The 20,739-nt window shown below is 39.9% G+C and overlaps 1 protein-coding gene and 1 long non-coding RNA gene across 2 annotated transcripts in view; one reads left to right on the forward strand and one right to left on the reverse strand.

The window, feature by feature from the left end:
- The window catches only part of mpped1 (metallophosphoesterase domain containing 1), a 93,594-nt gene extending 82,384 nt beyond the window's left edge, over positions 1-11,210 (forward strand). Inside the window, exons 6-7 of the mRNA XM_026146499.2 lie at positions 6,686-6,799; positions 10,014-11,210. Of these exons, the coding sequence (XP_026002284.1) occupies positions 6,686-6,799; positions 10,014-10,132 (233 nt within the window). The 3' untranslated portion in view covers positions 10,133-11,210. The remainder of the gene's footprint in view (positions 1-6,685; positions 6,800-10,013) is intronic.
- LOC145421445 (uncharacterized) lies at positions 2,294-3,881 on the reverse strand. Its single transcript, XR_013902799.1, has 3 exons — positions 3,757-3,881; positions 3,294-3,386; positions 2,294-2,674 (listed from the first exon to the last, which is right to left on the reverse strand). It is a non-coding gene; the product is annotated as an uncharacterized LOC145421445 (long non-coding RNA).
- Positions 11,211-20,739: the final 9,529 nt, after the last annotated feature.

Here is a 20,739-nt window from a genome sequence, read left to right on the forward strand (position 1 = left end):
TTAAAATCCTCCCCAAGGACACTGCTAACCTTCCCATCAGTAGATGACCCGGTCTACCTCCTGAGCTAGCACCCCGACTACACCCTGAAAGCTGTGTGTGCTGTTTCAACTTGATAATTCAAGTCTCACTGCAGGCACGGATAAAATCCCCCAAAAAGTTGTGTCTGTGGAAATTTTGTTTTTTGTCTGTTTGTTTCGTTTTTGTTTTTTGCTGTTTTTTTCCATGAAAATAGTCCCTGTGTGGCTTTAAGTGGCTTCGTTAAAACTGTGTACCTTTGTTTCATTTAATATATTACTATACAAATGTCTCCCTGATTCATCCTCAGCCTCGCCGCTCTCTCTGCTGCACGCAGGGAGACGCACAGCAACAGTGAGTGTGTTGGTAAGCAGGAGAGAAACATGTTCGTATGTAAAATCAAGAAGTCCTGAACAGAGAGAGACTGCAGTCTCTGCAGATACGGGGAACTGCTGGGTACAACCTGTTCAAGCTAGTCTATTTGAACTGCTTTCTGTTTCCTCCTATACTTGTTGGGAAACTTAATTTATACTTTATACTATTTATACAGATTTCTATGACGTTGTTGTCACTGCACGATTGCTCCATGTGTGTCTATAGATTTCTGCTACACACAGTGGGAAGTGACGGAGCTGTGAACACACACACACACACACACACACACACACACACAGCAGAACAACTGTACTATATATCTGCTATACTGCATGAGCCTTTAGCTTGAAGATGTTTTCAAAGAACCAATGAGAAGTTGCTCACGTTGAACCTTGTTCCCTGATGAGTTAGTAGACTCTTTCATGTCATACTGAATAAAACATATTTACATTAAGGCAGATAAAAAAATTAATTTGGTAGCATTTTATATGATTTTACACTTAAAATCTGAATTCACTGATCACAATAACCAATATTTAATAGAACTTTTATTTTCCTGCACTGAGGATGCTGTAGCCTTTAGCCTTCATCGTTGTTGCCTTTTTTGTTTTGTTCGTCCTCTTGTCTGAGCAGAGCGACAGACAGCAGGGAAGATGGAGGCGCGCAGTCCTCAGTCATTTTATTCCTCTGACGTGATGCTTTTATTGACTCAGCATCAGCAGCATCCGTCGTCGCGGAGGAGACACTAAATCATATACACTCCGTGCTTTATCCTTGTCACACATACTGTGAAGTATGCATCTGTGTGCGGCTTTGATTGAACTTTATTTTCTGTGGCTGCTTTTTAAGAGTCTTTTTTCAGTGCTGTGTAATGTTGTTTGCCATTAGACAAGCAGCTTGAAAAGAAGAGCTTCTTTCTCAAGTGTGTATGCATCAAATTTCATACTATGGCATTCATAACATTTATGTCTTGAAATAAAGATAACTGTTTTATATTTTCTAAAAATGTAACTCAGCATCACCAAGCTCACATTAAATGAATTAGTGAAATGATCCAGCAAGGATCATTGCTGTGGGAGGGTGAGGATACAAGTACTGAATGAGTTTCCGATGTTAGGGAGTATTGAACTACATAATTAAACCAGAAAATACAATTTCCAGTATCTTTCTGGTAGTTTGACTGCACACATATGCACTCAAAAAAATAACTCTTTAAATGAACATAAAAAAATCATGGAAAGAATTTCCACGTGATTAAATTGCTTTATTTTAGCATTATGCAATTCTGTTACTCCAACTTAATGCACTCAAGTTGGACCAACTTAATTAAAGATTGATGAATCAACGTATTTACTGCATTTTGATCCAATATATTTTAATAGTGTTGATCCAACTTAAAGAGTTTTGTTCCAACTCAATTCAGTAGGTTTTCTCCAACTAATTTACTAAATTTGGTCCCAGCTTAAGTTAATTGAGTTGAACCAACTCATACAAATTAAGTTATTCCAACACAAGTCTTTAATGCTAATAGAAAGCAATTTAATCACGTGGAAATTCTTTCCATGATTATTTTAAGTTAATTTAAAGAGTAATTTTTTGGAGCATTTAACAAAGTCTAGAGTCTGGTTAACATACATTTCACTATTACATCTAAAAGGTAAATAAAAATTTGTCATACACATCTTTTTGTTTTCTCCAATTTATTGAATTTATAGCAAATTTCACATAATGTATAAAGAATACATGAAATGCAAGTACAAGTTAAGTAGTGGACAAAGTGGAAAGTTAACCTGTTAAAACAATTTTTAACAACAATGAATGGCTGAATCAGGTGATTTTCCGATGACTAATACAACTACTTTGAAGGTCAACAGATGCACTTTCAAAAAAGAAAATATCTGCAATTATTTTAGGTTCATGGTCCAGATACATGGTGTAGCTGTTGTAATGGGAACATTTCTCAACGAGAAAATAGTGTTTTGAGAACCTGTACTTTGTGTGCTGTTGGATAGTTCGTGTGCATCTAATTCCATAAGAATCTTGTGCAGGACCTCAAAGGTGTACCTGAGTTCCAGAGGGTAGCTCAGGTTCAGTGAATAGACCAGACCAAGCAACATTGTCACTGCAAAAACTACATTGCCCAACTCACCCATCACTTCCACCCCCTCTAGAACAATCACAACATCCTGAGGGTCATCGCCAGGCTCCGCACCCTCTGACCGAATGACACAGATTCCAAAGACTGTCTCTGCTATGGCAGTGGCGATGCTTGTTATCAACTTCCTGTGACAATAAAACAAACAAAAAAAGATAATGATTTCTCACTAATGTCCATTGCAAACAGTTTTAAAAGTAAATATCTGTTTTACATTAATGTAAAATACCTAAAAGCTTTATTCATTCAAGCCTTATAATAATGTAAATGTAATCAAAAATGACTGCCCGATATTTTTCCTGACTCAAGAGAAGTTCATTCAATACCTCAACAATGTCCTGTCTTTCAAAATCTTGTGATAGGGGTGACTGTGGCACAGGAGGTAGAGCAAGTTGTCTACTGGTTTAATCCCTGGCTTCTCTAATCTGATACTAAAACTATCAATGGGTAACATACTGAACCCCAAGTTGCTCCTGATACATCCATTGAAGTGTAAATGTTACATAAAAATCTTGTATGAATGAGGTTATTATAATGATATTATAATAATGATAGTATAAAACACTCAAGAATGGTGTGTGTAGTATCCAGTGAGAAACTTAAAGCTCTTACTTTTCCTATTTTAAAAGGTATTTTTTACAGCCACCGGTAATTTATAGGAAAACCCCATCCCCTGAAACTCTTTTATGTAGTTCAAGCTTATCTTTGATCATCTCCTTAGTTAAGGATACAGGCAAGTTAACATACCAGGTAATTCTTCACCAGCTTCTCAGGATCTTCATTCAGGTACACGCAAAGACCTTTGGTGATGTATTCTCTTCTGATTTCAACAGCATCAGTCTTTATACACAGAGGGGGAAAAAAACAAATATATACGGAAATCCATCTCAACGACCTGGCAGTGGGATTAAAGAACTATTAGTTGAATTACCAGGAATTTGTGAGAAATACAGAGGCTATTGTTTTACAGTCTTAATCTTTTCAAATAGTATTTATGCATTTTAGACAAGTCTGTCATTTTAATATTGTTTTGTAATTTGTGTATTAATTTAATCATGCCATACCCCCAATTCAAGAAAGTTTAGATGATGTGTACATAAAATCAGAATGCAATGTTTTCTTGGTCTCAAAACTATATGTCACTTACAAATGAATATATTACATTTTTAACATGGGAATGTGATAATTTTTAAGAAAAATATTAGCTCACCATGAATTTGATGAACTGGCCTGCCAGCTCTCCAGACCTTTCACCACCTGATAAGATTAAACATTTATTATCTTTACAGGAGGGAACTGCAAGTCTCCAAGTTTATTAAGTAGAAAAATATTTAATTTCAAAAAAATTAAAAAACAGGAAAACATATCTGTTCATGTTTTGTCTTTCCTCCTCAGTGTACTAAAAACACATAAATTGTTAAATAAACCACTGTCCATCAGTTGCAACTTACAAACTTACAAATTTCAACAACCCACACGTAAAATGTAAATTTATCACAACAGTCTCTGTGGTAGAGCCAAACTAGCTTATGTGCAGAGGTTAAGTTATAAACAATATCTATATTTGGAGTAGCTAAGTCTTTCATATTAGGCTATCATGCTAGCATGACATTGTGCTATATTCTTGCACTAACGTGTTAGCTAGCTAGAATGGCATAAACAAACAGATATTTAAAAAAACAAACAAAAAAAAAACAAATGTGAATAAATAGAACTGAAAAGAATCGACAAACTAATGATACCTTTGTGCAAAAAGTATTTTCATCAAGATGGATAAAGATAGATTCACTCTTACCTTTCCAAGATGACCGTGAAGCAAACCATGTGCTTTCCTGCCTCTTGTTGTTTAGAATCTCACGTGATCTTGTGATATCGCGAGTCTTTAAGGCAGCTAACCACTCTTGTTAGATTTTATCATGTCATATCAACAAGAATAAATTTAAGAGGCGCTAAGTTGGTAAATTTCTTGTAGATCTTATATGATTTTATTACGTTCACTTTAGAAACATAAATTCATTGTGTTCAAATTACATGTTAGAGTCTTGTAAATGCAATAACCACCAAATTTCACTTTTTTGAGTGTGTGTATAATGATTTCCTTCCATTTTTTTTCTTTTTGATTGCAATTAGTTATTTACACAAATAAAAAACTGCAATAAAACAAAGATTTTTATTGCATGTCTACAACTGCACTGAATGAAAAAAGCTGTCAGAATCAGCCCCGCTGTGAAGGCATTCCCATGTTGTTCAGTGCTCACAGTACCGTCATCATGTTGGATTAACCTCCAGAACAAAAACCAATTGGTGTGATTTTTAAATGTTCAGAGATGTTGTTGGTAGAAAAGTAAAAGTTACGTGACTCCTGGCTCAGCTGGTTAACCAGAAAGATTAATCTTTCTCATTTTTCAACTTCTATCACCTCAGTGTCTCCTCTTCTGTTGGAGGGGTTTAAATACACCCCACTGTAGAACAGCTGACACCCCAGCTCTTGCATAAAGGTAGTGGATGGAAATGGGCATCATTTTCTTATAAGATAAGATAAGATAAGATAAGATAACCTTTATTAGTCCCACACGTGGGAAATTTGTTTTGTCACAGCAGGAAGTGGACAGTGCAAAAGTTATGAGGCAAAAATTAGAATACAATAAGAATAAATACAGTACACAGCTGTACAGAATAGAATAAAATACTATACTATATACAGTAGAATAAAATAAAATAAATATACAATAAGATAAAAATAGAATACAAATACAAATACTATATACAACTGAGTAAAAATACAACGATGACAGAAAGGATTATTGCACTTAGTATTATTGCATATGTATGGATGTGTGTGCTTGATCAGTTAAAGTCTTTATTATGGAGTCTGACAGCAGTGGGGAGGAAAGACCTGCGAAATCTCTCCATCCCACACCGTGGGTGCCGCAGTCTCCCACTGAAGGAGCTGCTCAGTGCTGCATGGGGTGGGAGATGTTGTCCATCAGGGATGACAGCTTAGCCGCCGTTCTCCTGTCACTCACCACCTCCACTGGGTCCAGAGGGCGTCCTAGAACAGAGCTGGCCCTTCGGATCACCCTGTTCAGTCTCTTCCTGTCCCCAGCAGAGATGCTGCCGCCCCAGCAGACCACGCCATAAAAGATAGCAGAAGCCACCACAGAGTCATAGAAGGTCTTCAGGAGTGGGCCCTCCACCCCAAACGACCTGAGTCTCCGCAGCAGGTACAGCCTGCTCTGCCCTTTCCTGTAGAGGGCGTCTGAGTTATGAGTCCAGTCCAGTCTGTTGTTCAGATGAACACCAAGGTACCTGTAGCTGTCCACAGCCTCAATGTCCATACCTTGGATGTTCAGTGGTTGCAGTGGAGAATGCTTGTGCCTGCGGAAGTCTACCACCAGTTCCTTGGTTTTACTGGCGTTGATCTGGAGGTAGTTCAGCTGGCACCAGTCCACAAAGTCTTGGGTCAGACCTCTGTACTCCTTGTCGTCCCCATCAGTGATGAGGCCGACTATTGCAGAGTCATCAGAGAACTTCTGCAGGAAGCACTGGGTGGAGTTGTGGGAGAAGTCTGCAGTGTAGATGGTGAAGAGGAACGGAGCCAGAACCGTTCCCTGTGGGGCCCCCGTACTGCAGACGACCCTGTCCGACACACAGCCCTGAGTCCTCACATACTGTGGTCGGTCGGTGAGGTAGTCCAGGATCCAGGTAGTGAGGTGATGGTCCACTCCAGAGTTCTCCAGCTTGTCCTTTAGAACCGAGGGAAGAATAGTGTTGAAGGCACTGGAGAAATCAAAGAACATGATTCTCACAGTGCTTCCAGCGGTCTCCAGGTGAGCGAGGGAACGATGTAGGAGGTGAATGACGGCATCATCCGCTCCAATGCCAGGCTGGTAGGCAAACTGAAGTGGGTCCAGTGATGAGCTTGTTAGGCGCCGAAGCTGAGCCAGGACCAACCGCTCCAGGGTCTTCATCAGGTGGGATGTCAGAGCCACCGGCCTGTAGCTGTTGAGGTCCTTGGGGCGTGAAACTAACTGACCAAATAAAATAAAAAAACTGCATTACTTTGCAGATTTTTTTCCACAAACCTTCATAAGCTTTGTGAGCATGGCAGCGTATCTGATTCACGTCTCTGTGTGCAGGTTTCCTGGACTGGGTTCCCAAGAAGATGCAGCGTGTTGGGTGCATGGAGCTGCTCAACACAGTCCAGAGGAGAGTTCAGCCCAAATTACATGTTTTCGGCCACATTCATGAAGGTACGACTAATTACACTGCTGTCGAATACTTTATGTTTAATGCAGTAATGAACGCTACAATTAAATGGACGTTGATATTTAAATTATGTGTATTCAATAATTTAAAGGTAATATAAAATATAAAATGAATCACCCACAAGTTTGTGGGGATAGGTTAATTGATTAATCTAAATTGCCCATAGGTGTGAATCTGTGAGTGAATGTGAGTGTGAATGGTTGCCCGTCTCTGTGTTGGCCCTGCGACAGACTGGCGACCTGTCCAGGGTGGACCCCGCCTCTCGCCCTGTGACAGCTGGGATAGGCTCCAGCGCCCCCCACGACCCTGAAAAGGATAAGCAGAAGCGAATGGATGGAAAATGAATCACTTTGAATGAAAAATCAGATCTGAGAGGACTCTGAATGTTATATTCTTTAGACCAGCGCAGGCTGTTCACAAATTACAGACCAAACAGCTTACAAGCACTTAGTTCTGCCCCTCAGTAGGCTTCTGGTAGCTAACTAATAATAATAATAGTAAGCAGCCTTTAAGGAACAGCTTAAACAAGTTTTTTTGTTGCATCACGTAACCTGTGTGGCTGCAACATTACTCTGCTATCATTGTAGAATAGAGAGAAAACCAAACATCAACAATTTAGAATTTAATTTTATGCACAAATATGTTTAAATATATTTCCACTGATAATTTTACTTTGAATTATTAGACTTGAAAACAGAATTTTAAAGGTAAATTTATGAATTACATTTACAAGTTGGACAAAGGTTGATTCAGCCTGAACCACAGCAGACAGAAAACTGCTGTTTAGGTCTGTAGCTGCGATATAAAGTGCTTCGAGGTGCCTGTTGATGTGATTTGGTGCTAAATCGAGAAAACTGAAATGAGGTGACTCAAATCAGAATTCTGACACATGCAAACTCACATATAATGTGAGGAATTTCTGTTTAGGGAAAAAGAAGTACGCTAATTAGTACAAGGCTTTTTTTACTAAGCATCTAATGATGCCGTGCAACTGTTGTATCAGTGGTTCCATAGGGTTTTATTTCAACTAATCACATGTTAACATATAAAGGTAGTGCAAATCTGTGAAAATCCATCAACCTTAAAATGCTAATTAAATGATTAAACTAACACAAAACACTTTTGTTTTAAAAAACATAGAATGGCTGAGCGGCCACATCCCTATCAGCATTTCATACAGGCCAGCAGGGCCAAAGAGGCCCACTCCCAGCGTTGAGGGTGGCTTTTTATTTAGGGTTATCAGGTCAGCACTGAACCCCTGGAGCACGAGTCCCACATCAGAGAGAACCAGATTAGAAACTAGATCAGATTTTATAAGAGGAGAAATGGGTTGAAAGCAGTGCTCTTCATTAATGTGAGGCCTCACAGAGAGGCAGAAATGATCCTCAGCGTGTTTTGTATTCATGTATTCCAAATGTGAAAGGAGCAGCACAGAAATGCAAAGCAATGTTCCAAGAGATGGTGAAAATGACACGTTCACGGCACAACGTTAAAATGTAGTGCTTTTTAAGAGATGGCAGTTAACTTGTGCTTGAAAAACTGTAACACTTTAATGTCTGCCATTTGGAAGGCATGCACTTTTGAAGCAGACGTGTAGTGGAGTTAGTGTCACACTCTGCATATATTTTCACAAACTAGAATCTCAGGATTTCAGAACACATGAGCCTTTCTAGCTTCCAGTTTTGCAGCTGTTTCTTCAGTTCAGATCTGCAGTATCTCTTATTTGTCCCTTGAACCGCCGCAGTTACGATTCTTCCTGTGGTGCACTCTCAGACTTTTGTTTCCCTGGAGTATATTTACAACGCTTCCAAGTCTCTTCCATTTGGGGAGTCAAACTGCTCCACCCCAAATGTCTGCATCGTTGTTGTTTTTTTATAAAATAGTTAGTATCGTCCCTTTTTTCTGTTTTACAAAAAGTGAAAGGAGCATATATTTATACCTGTAACTGTTGAGTCACTGATTTAAATTCTTCTTTTTGTCCTTTTTCCCCACGGTTGAATGAAAAATGTAGACAAGTTTAATCAGTGTCATAAAGCCTAAACGTGGAGGTCTGATTAATAACCAAATGAATAACTAAAACCAAAGTTACATATGAATAATCAGGACAGCTGAAGGATTTGAAGGTTCTGAGTTGTGTGGTGCACACAGAGGTCCATTTGGGTCCCCTTTGGGGTCCATTTTGATCCCTGTTAATATAATATTCACTGTTATGCTGATGACATCCAAACTTACATCCGTATGAAACTGTCTCTGTCCCCCTGCTCCCTTGGTTTAACTGTCTACATGAAAGACTGGTTAACACAATTGTCTAACCCTAAATGAAAGCAAGACAGAAACTATTGGATTTGGAAGCTGTAACTACTCTTTGGACAAGTTAACTGACACCCTTGGTGGAACCCTTGGTCCCCTTGCTTATCATTACTCCCATACTGTTAGAAATCTTAGTTTTTAGTGTCTACAGTTGTAAACATCTGCCAACTTTTTCATTAGTAGTTTGGACTATTGCTGTTCTCTGTAGCTTAGTCTTTAACACTCTCCATTGCTTGCTTGGCAACAGGTATTAGAAGATATAACCACATCACTCCAGTTTTAGCAAATTTAAACCAGCTGAAGCCTGATCTTGAAAGTAGAGATAGTGTCTGTCTCCTGAATCCAAACTGGAAGCTGGTTCCACAGAAGAGGGGCCTGAAAACTGAAGGCTCTGCCTCCCATTCTACTTTTAAATACTCTAGGAACAACAAGTAAGCCTGCAGAGCGAGAGCGAAGTGCTCTGATAGGGTGATATGGTACTACAAGGTCATTAAGATAAGATGGGGCCTGATTATTTAAGACCTTGTATGTGAGGAGCAGGATTTTGAATCCTGGATTTAACAGGAAGCCAAAACAGGAGAAATCTGCTCTCTCTTTCTAGTCCCTGTCAGGACTCTTGCTGCAGCATTTTGGATCAGCTGAAGGCTTTTCAGGGAGTTATATAACCCAAAAATAGTACTGAGATCATATAGGCAGATCCTCTTACTACAGCTTCCAGAGTCTAAGGGCCCGATCCAAAGAGGGGATCAGGGTCTTAGACTCTAGAATAAACTGTAACCTCTATTTGTTTTGAATGTCTTATTTTATTTATATTTATTTTCTTTTTGGCCAACCTTTCCAATGCCCTATAGAAATCAAATTGACACTGACATTTTTAAAACTCCTCAGGTTATGGCATGATGACAGATGGCACAACGACTTTCATCAATGCCTCAGCCTGCACCGTGAACTTCCTTCCCATGAACGCGCCCATTGTCTTTGACCTGCCCAATCCCAGGACTACGTGACTACAGGAATCTCATCTGCAAACCCCTACCATCAGTAAGGAGAAAGAAATGAAGAGAGGTAGGTGAGGCAGCAGGCAGAAAGGACCAAATCCTGTAAATATTGCACAGATGTGTTTATCATGTGCAGCACACGTCCGGAGAATCTGATCGTGAAGCTGACCGAGTGAGGGAAGGAGGACGCTCCCTCACACTGTTGTGTTCTGTCACATGCCATCATTTCTTCATCTCAGCATGGACTTTAAAAGAGAAGAGACAAGGGTTAATGGAAGGACAGTAAAATGCAAACGAACTGACGATTCTTCAAATCCTCTTTTACTGCACTGACAATCTGATGCTGCTCTCAGAAATGCAAAAGACCAATGCCTCGTCTAAGGGACGGTTTTAGCTGAACCACGGCTACACAGCACTAACGGGACATTTGTTTGGGGGATTTTCACCAAGCTTTTCATACTTTTGAACATCAGTTTCCATCTTTTTACAAATTTCCTCCCACTAAGAACTTTTACTACTGCCCTTATCTTCCTTGTTTGATCCCATCCTCAGGCCTGGAGCATGCTGGAGTGTTCTTTTTTTCTTTCTTTTCACCAGCATGTCTGTGCTTGAGAAATCAAAGTGAGTGTATGGGGGCACAAGAGGTCTAGATGTCTGACGTGATTCCCTTTTGCCTCATTTGAAACTCTCAGTAAGCCTCTTAACCACTAAAGGCAGAGTCCCATTCCTGCTTCCACGTAGTTCCCATGTTGCTCCTCCACCTCCTTTTCCCTCCTCTCCATGCTTCATGCTATGAATGACTCGGTTGCTTTTTAGCCCTTGGCTGGAACGTCTGGCTCACGGACTTGTAAAGGAGACAAGGTAACATGCAACGTAAAGGTGCTATAAGCTAATCTGAACAGTCATGTCACCAGACCTGGGAGGAGTAGGATGCTTCCTCATGTTATGTTAATTATGGAAGATATGGATCTTCAACTTTTCAAGAGAAGCAAAGCTGTAACTAACTGATCGATGTAAATGTTCTTTGTCAATGTAAAGAAAAAAACTTGAATTTTTCTTCTTGAAGATTACCAAGTGTTGCTATGCTTTTCAAAAAAAATGTGTCAAGAAATTTGTGGTTGTTACATTTTATTTGGTTTGTTTAGTAATGTAATGTAACGCTTATTATAGTATTTTCTTCTTTGTGAAGCTGCTCAGCCCCATTCGGTGAGTATTAACTCTTTTATGTCTCTAAGCAGTTTGTGTTACAAAAAACAGTAATTTTCTTTCGCTGCTTTATTTCTGAATGTGGCTGATCCCAGTAAGAGTCTGAATGTGCTTAGCATAACAAGAACACGTCACACTTTGATCTCCGACATTATGTATGAATGTTCCCCGGGGCTGCAGTTTACTCACGCTGTACTCTCGCTTCTTTCGACACATCAGCGTTCGTTGCAGCAGCTGACGTCTTAATGCTTCCAAATTGGCAAGACAGGAAAAGGGGTCAGAACCGCTCACCAAGGAACGCAAAAATGCGGAAAACAGTAGGAGGGCCGTTTACATGTTAGAACACAAACATGGCACAGTTTTAGCACCTTCTCTAAAATCCACGTTTTAATTGTAATTTTTTATTTTTCATTTCCATTCATCTCAGCAGGGCAATAAGGAACTTTAAATAATTGATAAACCTACGTCCTTTTGCCATTTGATGCTGTCTATCACACTGATTATACCACTTTCATAGATTCTTAATCTTTAGTTAGTACTGCTCTTCCATCATCATTTGCTCTTGCATATTGACTAAATATGTCATATATTGGTTGACATATTTTTTGACATTGTAAAAACTTGTTTTATCTGGACCTAGCTGGACCTGTTGTCATTTAACCGGGGCCCAGCTTTTTGGTTCGGAACATGGGTACTTTTTAATAAGAAAGTTCATTTAAAACCAGAAGAACCAGTAAAATCCAGTGTAGTTGATGATAAATTGCTTTTTTTTGGTTTGTTTTCCTTGTAAAAAATAATTTACCCAAGGCAGATACCAACTTGGATTTACATTTCATTTAATAGAGAAGTGGCAGTCCATCATCCCAGTATAGAGAAAATGTTTAAACAGCTGGTTTTTGTGGCCAACATAAATAATGTCTTTTTTCCACTAAATGCTAGAAAATTTCATAGTGTGCTGCTTTGAGCTCGCCCTCTGAACAAAACCTGTACTTACACTGCTTTGAATCACCTTAACCTATACAGCTGAACAAGAAGGAATATTTGAGTCTCTCTCTACCTGTCGCTAAATAATTAACTACTCCTACTTCACTAATTGGCTGTGTTGGCTAAGAAGAACATGAGACTGTTGTTTGTCAAAATGTTCAGACAGTACAGGACTGTGAACATCTCAAGAGGAGGATTTTCAGCCTGAAACGAGGGATACTGTAAATCGCAGCACATAATTACAGTTTGAATGTAGACAGAGGAAGTTCTGTACAAATGCAGTTTAGGTCATTTTGCCTGTGTGAAAGTCGTCAAGACTTTATAAGAAGCAGCCTCATCATTTAAAACGCAAACTTAATTAGCATCTATGAAAAGAAACGTTCCGAGAAAGGAACAAAGACAAACTATTAAAAACTAAGAGATGGGAGGAACTTTCATCTGGAAGCTTCATGCAAAGCTGTCTGTTTGGTCTGACTCTCCAGCTCCAGTCCTCATTTAGATGTCTCTCACTTTGATGCTCTTCTGCTTCAGTAGCTGTGTTATGTTTCCTGTTTTATCCAAGAATGGAAAAAAGTGCTGTACTATTTCTTGATTTATTTTCTGAGGCATGCTTAAACAAGTTAATGACTTCTGCTACTCAGACAATCTGCATATGAAGAGTTTTGTTCCAAAATGAGATATTTACCTTTTGAAACAAGGAAAGCCAGCATGGGCAGAATGACTGACAGCTGAGACTTGAAAGCAGGATAACTTGTTGACATTTCTACTTGCTGGATTTTTCTTATTCAAACAGTACTGGATGCTTAGGTGTTTGGATGAATGGATGTATAGCATTTTGGAATTAAAGTGTTCATATAGTGTTGTATTTTTGCCATTATTGCTGGGGACTTTTTTAAAACTGTACAATAAGAGAAAAAGAACCAACACCTTCTGGAGACATGTAAAGTACCTTTCTTTCTAAGCATTCTGGTTTCTTCACAGATTGAATAAAGTCTTATCTGTGACCAGTGGATCACGTTTCCTTATTTCCATCCTGTACTCTTCCCTTTTGTCTTTGCTGTACGTTTCTTGTTGTAGACAAAGAAAAAAAAATAGAAAAGAGCAGCGAGGAAACTTTTCTTGTCCCGGTTCTTTCCTTTGGTTCCAATCAAAGGTATCTTTGTCTCCTATCAATTATGGAGCTCTGAGCAGCGAGTTAATTTCCAGTCGCTAAACCCTTGCTGCTCCATCTCTGTCTTCTGTTTTGTTCCGCAGGTCTTCCACACCTCTGCACACTCTAACGAGAACCCTCTTTCAAATAATTACATTAGTAATCCCGAGGGAGAGCGGGTAATTTATTCTCGGACTGCTTTTTACTTTGCCATTAATACAACAAGCTTTCATATGCTCTATTCTTCCTCAGGCTCTCTCACCCTCCCTCTCTTTTCTCACTCTGCCTCTCCAGCCACAATGCTGAGCTCTTTTTCTCAGTTCTGATCATCCCTTTCCTATTTCCATCTGCTCATTCTCTCCTAGCTTCCTCAGATAATGATTCTCAGCACTCTATATTTCTCTGTCCTCTGTGAGTGCCCCTGCGCGCTGCTGCACTGAGATTTCCTTTGAATGAATGACAGACGTCCTCCCCATCTCCTTGTCATCCATCTCACCTCACACTTCCCATCTGATGAAAAGGCGCACCCGCTACCTCCCGTCATCTCCGCAGTTAAAAAGGTACTTTATTTGATTGGCTTTGGAACACAAATCAGTGTCAAACAGACAGTCGATGCAAGGAACACCTCTCAAATAATCAGTCCACTATAATTAATCTTTAGAGATTTTTTTATGTTTCTCAGTTCAACTCCCTCAATGGGTCTATTTGTCGTGTCAGAGGCAGATCAAATTTGGAAGTGTAAATCTGTGCTGTCTGGGCTAGATTAACTCATGCCAGGATACAGGGGCAAAAAAAGCTCGTGTTTTGATGTCATTTTCTCAATTAGCTGCACAGCATGACAATAATAGGAAATGATGCATTCAGTACAGTTTTATTTATATACAGTTAGCGTAACACAACAGTTGATGAAAGCACTTTATATTGAAATATAAAGACCCTACAATATTAGCCTTTACATTGGAGAGAATATTGTATATATTATTGTATATATACCTTATATTGTAAGGTAGAGTCTACAATACTACATACAGAAAACCACCTATGAGCAAGCTGCAAGGGGAAGGAAAAACTCCCTTTTAACAGGAAGAAACCTCCGACAGAACCAGGCTCAGGGAGGGGCGGGGCCATCTGCTGCGACCGGTTGGTGTGAGAGAAGGAAGACATGCTGTGAATGAAATGAACAAATCCTTGGTGACTGTGGTAAGAAAGAACTACCGTTTAACAAGGAGAGGCAGCCATCTGCCACAGTTGGGGGAGGGGCAGGAAAACTGGGAGATAAAGAAGACATAATTTAATAATATGCAGTTCAGTAAGGATAGATCCTCTGAAAGAACTAAACAGTTTTTTGAAGTACACAGTAGATATAACAGAGTGGAATCCAGCAATGGCAGAGATTATGTTCAACTGACCAGGATAAGTTGGAGCTGAGGAGGAGTCACATCACATGAGAGGTAGAATGATTGTAGCCGATATAGCCGATACCAGCAAAACTAATGGATGGCTCCCTAACCCTAACCAAAAGCTTTACCAAAAAGAAACAAAACAGAAGTTTTTAGACTGATCTAAAAGTAGAGAGGGTGTCTGTCTCCTGAATCCAAACTCAGAGCTGTTTCCACAGGAGATGAGCCTGGTGGCGTAAGGCTTGTACTTTTCTGCAGCCTGTAGTGAGAGAGTGTTGCACCTTACCTGCAAGATAATATGATATTGCATGCTCCTTAAGATGCAATCGGACCTGCCTATTTAATGCATATGAGGACAAGGATTTAAAATTTGATTCTGGATTTTACCAGAAGCCAGTGAAGAGCTAGTATGGAGAATAATGGTCTGTCTTTCCGGTCCCTGCTAGTACTGCCACTGCAGCATTCTGGATCAACTGACTTTAAGATATGATACGGCCTGATTTTTCAAGATTTTGTATGTTGCTGGATTAACAAGGTTTTAGTGAACACAAGGTCTTATGGAAGATTTTACACGATAAATATTATTCAGTCAAAACAGTGAGGGTAAAATGAATGAAAAAAATGAGCACATTTGGAATTTTGGTCAACACTTTTTAAAAATAATGTTATAATTGGTATAATGTATACAATAATGGTATACAGAGGAGTTCATGGCAACTCAACAACTGCAACTAAAACCAATAAATTGGATTTTCAGTTTTATTTATATTGCGACAAATCACGACAACAGTTGCCTGAAGGCACTTGATATTGTAAGACAAAGACCCTACAGTAATACAGAGGAAGCCCCATCAATCAGACAATGAGCAAGCACTTGGCAACAGTGGGAAGGAAAAACTCCCTTTTCACCAGAAGAAACCCTCACAAGAACCAGGCTCAGGGAGAGGCGGGGCCATTTGTTGTGGGTGAAAGGGAGGAAGACAGGACAAAAGGCACACTGTAAAACAACCAGCGATTAATAATAATTAAATGCAGAGTGGTGTAAAAACACAAGGTGAGAGGAGCAGAAATGCTCAGTGCATTATGTGAAGCCTCCAGCAGCCCAAGCCTATTGCAACCTAACTAAGGGAGGATTCCGAGTCAACTGATCCAGCCCCAATGATAACCTTTAGCAAAGGAACAACTTAAAAGAATCCAGTGTGGGTGAAATGTATACAAACTTAAGCCATGCTACCATGTTCTTTAACTGAGAAGTGGCTTTCTCCTGGCAACCCTTCCAAAAAAAGCCATTCTCTTTTTGTAATTGTACTGTAGCTTTAACATTTACAGTAACATGGTAACCGAGGATTGTGGACTTTTGCTCTTTTCGCTGTTTCTCTGAGTCTTGCTGACCTCCCACATAGCAAAACTGGCATGGCTCGGATCTGGCCCACACAATGTGCTTACACATGGCCCACATACCACAAAGAATGACGGCCCTTTGGTGGCCCAGAGGTGGCCCACACATGGGCCAGCACAAGGCCAGTTGCAAACACACTGCTGCCCCTGTGCTGGCCCAGAACAGTTTCAGCTCTGGCCCCAAATGTCAGCCTAATGTGTGCCTTAATAAAGCCATGTAAGAACAACATGTGTTGGAACATAACAGTGCAAAAGCAACATGACGAAACTCTGTTCAGACAGTGAATGGACTGATTCTTATATAGCGCTTTTCTACTGTCCCGGATTACTGAAAGTGCTCTATACAACATGCCACATTCACCCAATCACACACTTTCTCTAAACTGAGTGCTTCCTAACTACATTCATCCACAGTTACACTCTTGACACTAGATCTGGGCCAGACCTGTCTGCTATGTGGGCTTGAGATGAATTTCCAGAACATCAGCTCCTGGGAAGATGAGCAACTGTTTTGAAAGTTTTCCACTTGTGAAACATTTTCTTACTGTAGAATGGACTTCAAAATGGCCCCACAGCCTTTCCCAGATTGGAAAGGGTTATAGGGTTGGTGCCTATCAATCTCAGACTGATGACACCAACAACTGCTTCCTTAATATAATTGCTAATATCTTTCCTCCTTGCTCATTAAGATTAACACACACACCTAAATGCCCCAGACGAGCAAACTGCCAAAATGTGTGCTTTTATTAGAGGTGGCCAGACTTGATTGATGTTCAGTTTATCTAATGCATTTTATTATGAGCACCTGGCTGTTACTTTCCCTCGTAATTCCCCTAGAAGTAGTATGGGGATATTTAGATTTTGCAGTTTCTGCATTAATATTTGTTCAGTAATTAATAGCACAGTGTAATATTTCATGATTTTAGTTAATCTGTACTTCAAGGGGCTAAGGAACAGGTGATTTTTATGCTGTACTGATATGTAAACCCTTAGACTGGAAAGAGGGTGTACCTTTTGACATGAATTTAGACTTTACTTTTTTCTTAAACTTTATTGACTTGAATATTTATCCTGAATATAGACTTAAAATAAAAGGCAAAATCTGTGTGGATGAGAACACAAATTAGTTAACAGAACCAACTGTTAACCAACCAACTTGATCTCCACATGGACATACTGAGAGAAAAAGAATACAAAACTATTATTATAATATTTTCAGGCCCATATAAGAGATCGGCTTGACAGAACTTAATTGAAGGACCAACTGAAAGAGCTGAGCAATCTAGATGTAGAGTAAAAGTATGTCGAGGTTGATTAGGCATTTAAGACACACAAGGGGGATAAATTTGCTCAAGAGGTCGAAACAGTGACCTGACCTTTGTCTCTCTATGCTACCCCACCAGGACACAAAGCCAACCGGAGGCAAGTAGCAGCTCCTGGACACCTGTGACTGAAGGTCAGGACAATCAGTTCCAAAGAAAGCAGCTGATCCTGGTGGTGATGGAATCAAAATAAGAGGTAGAAGAACTCCCCCGCACTGAAATGACACAGCATCTGAATGGGACAAGCTTCAAAAGCTGGAGCTGGAGACGTTTGTATTCTCTGGAGAATTTTACAGACACAGCTTTCACTATGGTGCAATTGTTCATATGATTGTTGGGTTCTTCTCTGTATGTATTATTGTAGGATCTAAAGCACCTTTGGGCAACTGTTGTGCTTTGGCACTGTGTAAATAAAATTGAATTGAATTGAACTGAAAATTTCTATTATCTAGTTAATAATTTTACCTCCTCACTACGACTCTGGATACTGTAGCTCCTGTGAAAACTAAGGTCTCTAATCAGAAGTACCTGACTCCGTGGTATAATTCTCAAACACGTAGCCTAAAGCAGATGACTCGTAATCTGGAGAGGAAATGGCGTGTCACAAATTTAGAGGATCATCATTTAGCCTGGAGAAATAGTTTGCTGATTTATAAGAAAGCCCTCCACAAAGCCAGAACATCTTACTATTCATCACTGATTGAAGAAAATAAGAACAACCCCAGGTTTCTCTTCAGCTCTGTAGCCAGGCTGACAAACAGTCAGAGCTCTTTTGAGCCAACCATCCCTTTAACGTTAACTAGTAATGACTTCATGAACTTCTTCACAAATAAAATGTTAATCATTAGAGAAAAAATGACTCATAATCATCTCACAGATGTAATATTATCTACAGCAGTGGTTCTTAACCTGGGTTCGATCGAACCCTAGGGGTTCGGTGAGTCGGTCTCAGGGGTTCAGCAGAGCCTCCACCGTGACATGCACGGCTCATTTTGTGTACCAATAAAAAAACATATCTATGTCTTGAATTTGAAAAAAATCATATTTTATTTTTCACTAAAGAGGGGTTCAGTGAATGCGCATATGAAACTGGTGGGGTTCGGTACCTCCAACAAGGTTAAGAACCACTGATCTACAGCTACTCTTAGTACCATTGATGTTAAGTTAGACTCTTTTTCTCCAATTGATCTTTCTGAGTTAACTTCAATAATTACTTCCTCCAAACTATCAACGTGTCTTTTAGACCCCATTCCTACAAAACTGCTCAAAGAAGTCCTGCCATTAATTAATTCTTCGATTTTAAATATGATCAACCTATCTCTAATGATCAGCTATGTACCACAGGCCTTCAAGCAAGCTGTAGTTAAACCTTTACTCAAAAAGCATCTCTAGACCCAGCAGTCTTAGCTAATTATAGGCCAATCTCCAACCTTCCTTTCATATCAAACATCCTTGAAAGAGTAGTTGTCAAACAGCTAACAGATCATCTGCAGAGGTTTATTTGAAGAGTTTCAGTCAGGTTTCAGAGCTCATCACAGCACAGAAACAGCTTTAGTGAAGGTTACAAATGATCTTCTTATGGCCTCTGACAGTGGACTCATCTCTGTGCTTGTCCTGCTAGACCTCAGTGCAGCGTTCGATACTGTCGACCATAATATCCTATTAGAGCGATTAGAACATGCTGTAGGTATTACAGGTACTGTGCTGCAGTGGTTTGTATCATATCTATCTAATAGACTCCAATTTGTTCATGTAAATGGAGAGTCCTCTTCACACACTGAGGTTAATTATGGAGTTCCACAGGGTTCAGTGCTAGGACCGATTCTGTTTACATTATACATGCTTCCCTTAGGCAGCATCATTAGAAGACATAGCATACATTTTCACTGCTATGCAGATGACACCCAGCTCTATCTGTCCATGAAGCCAGATAACACACACCAATGAGTTAAACTGCAGGAATGTCTTAAAGACATAAAGACCTGGATGGCCGCTAACTTTCTGCTCTTTAATTCAGATAAAACTGAGGTTATTGTACTCGGCCCTGAAAAGCCTAGAAATATGGTATCTAACCAGATTCTTACTCTGGATGGCATTACCTTGGCCTCCAGTGACGCTGTGAGGAACCTTGGAGTCATTTTTGACCATTTTTTTTTCTTATCTTATCTTAATTCAATTCAATTCAATTCAATTCAATTTTATTTATATAGCGCCAAATCACAACAAAAGTCACCTCAAGGCGCTTCATAGATACAGAGAAAAACCCAACAATCATATGACCCCCTATGAGCAAGCACTTTGGCGACAGTGGGAAGGAAAAACTCCCTTTTAACAGGAAGAAACCTCCGGCAGAACCAGGCTCAGGGAGGGGCGGGGCCATCTGCTGCGACCGGTTGGGGTGAGAGAAGGAAGACAGGATAAAGACATGCTGTGGAAGAGAGACAGAGGTTAATAACAGATATGATTCAATGCAGAGAGGTCTATTAATACATAGTGACCTTAATGACCTTGTAGTACCATATCACCCTATTAGAGCACGTCGCTCTCGCTCTGCAGGCCTACTTGCTGTTCCTAGAGTATTTAAAAGTAGAATGGGAGGCAGAGCCTTCAGTTTTCAGGCCCCTCTTCTGTGGAACCAGCTTCCAGTTTGGATTCAGGAGACAGACACTATCTCTACTTTCAAGATCAGGCTTCAAACTTTCCTTTTTGCTAAAGCATATAGTTAGGGCTGGACCAGGTGACCCTGAATCCTCCCTTAGTTATGCTGCAATAGACGTAGGCTGCCGGGGGATTCCCATGATGCATTGAGTTTTTCCTTTCCAGTCACCTTTCTCACTCACTATGTATTAACAGACCTCTCTGCATTGAATCATATCTGTTATTAACCTCTGTCTCTCTTCCACAGCATGTCTTTATCCTGTCTTCCTTCTCTCACCACAACTGGTCGCAGCAGATGGCCCCGCCCCTCCCTGAGCCTGGTTCTGCTGGAGGTTTCTTCCTGTTAAAAGGGAGTTTTTCCTTCCCACTGTCGCCAAAGTGCTTGATCATAGGGGTGATATGATTGTTGGGTTTTTCTCTGTATCTATGAAGCGCCTTGAGGCGACTTTTTTGTGATTTGGTGCTATATAAATAAAATTGAATTGAATTGAATTGAAT

The sequence above is a fragment of the Astatotilapia calliptera genome, chromosome 17, assembly GCF_964374335.1.
Source record: "Astatotilapia calliptera chromosome 17, fAstCal68.1, whole genome shotgun sequence".
Classification (NCBI taxonomy): domain Eukaryota; kingdom Metazoa; phylum Chordata; class Actinopteri; order Cichliformes; family Cichlidae; genus Astatotilapia; species Astatotilapia calliptera.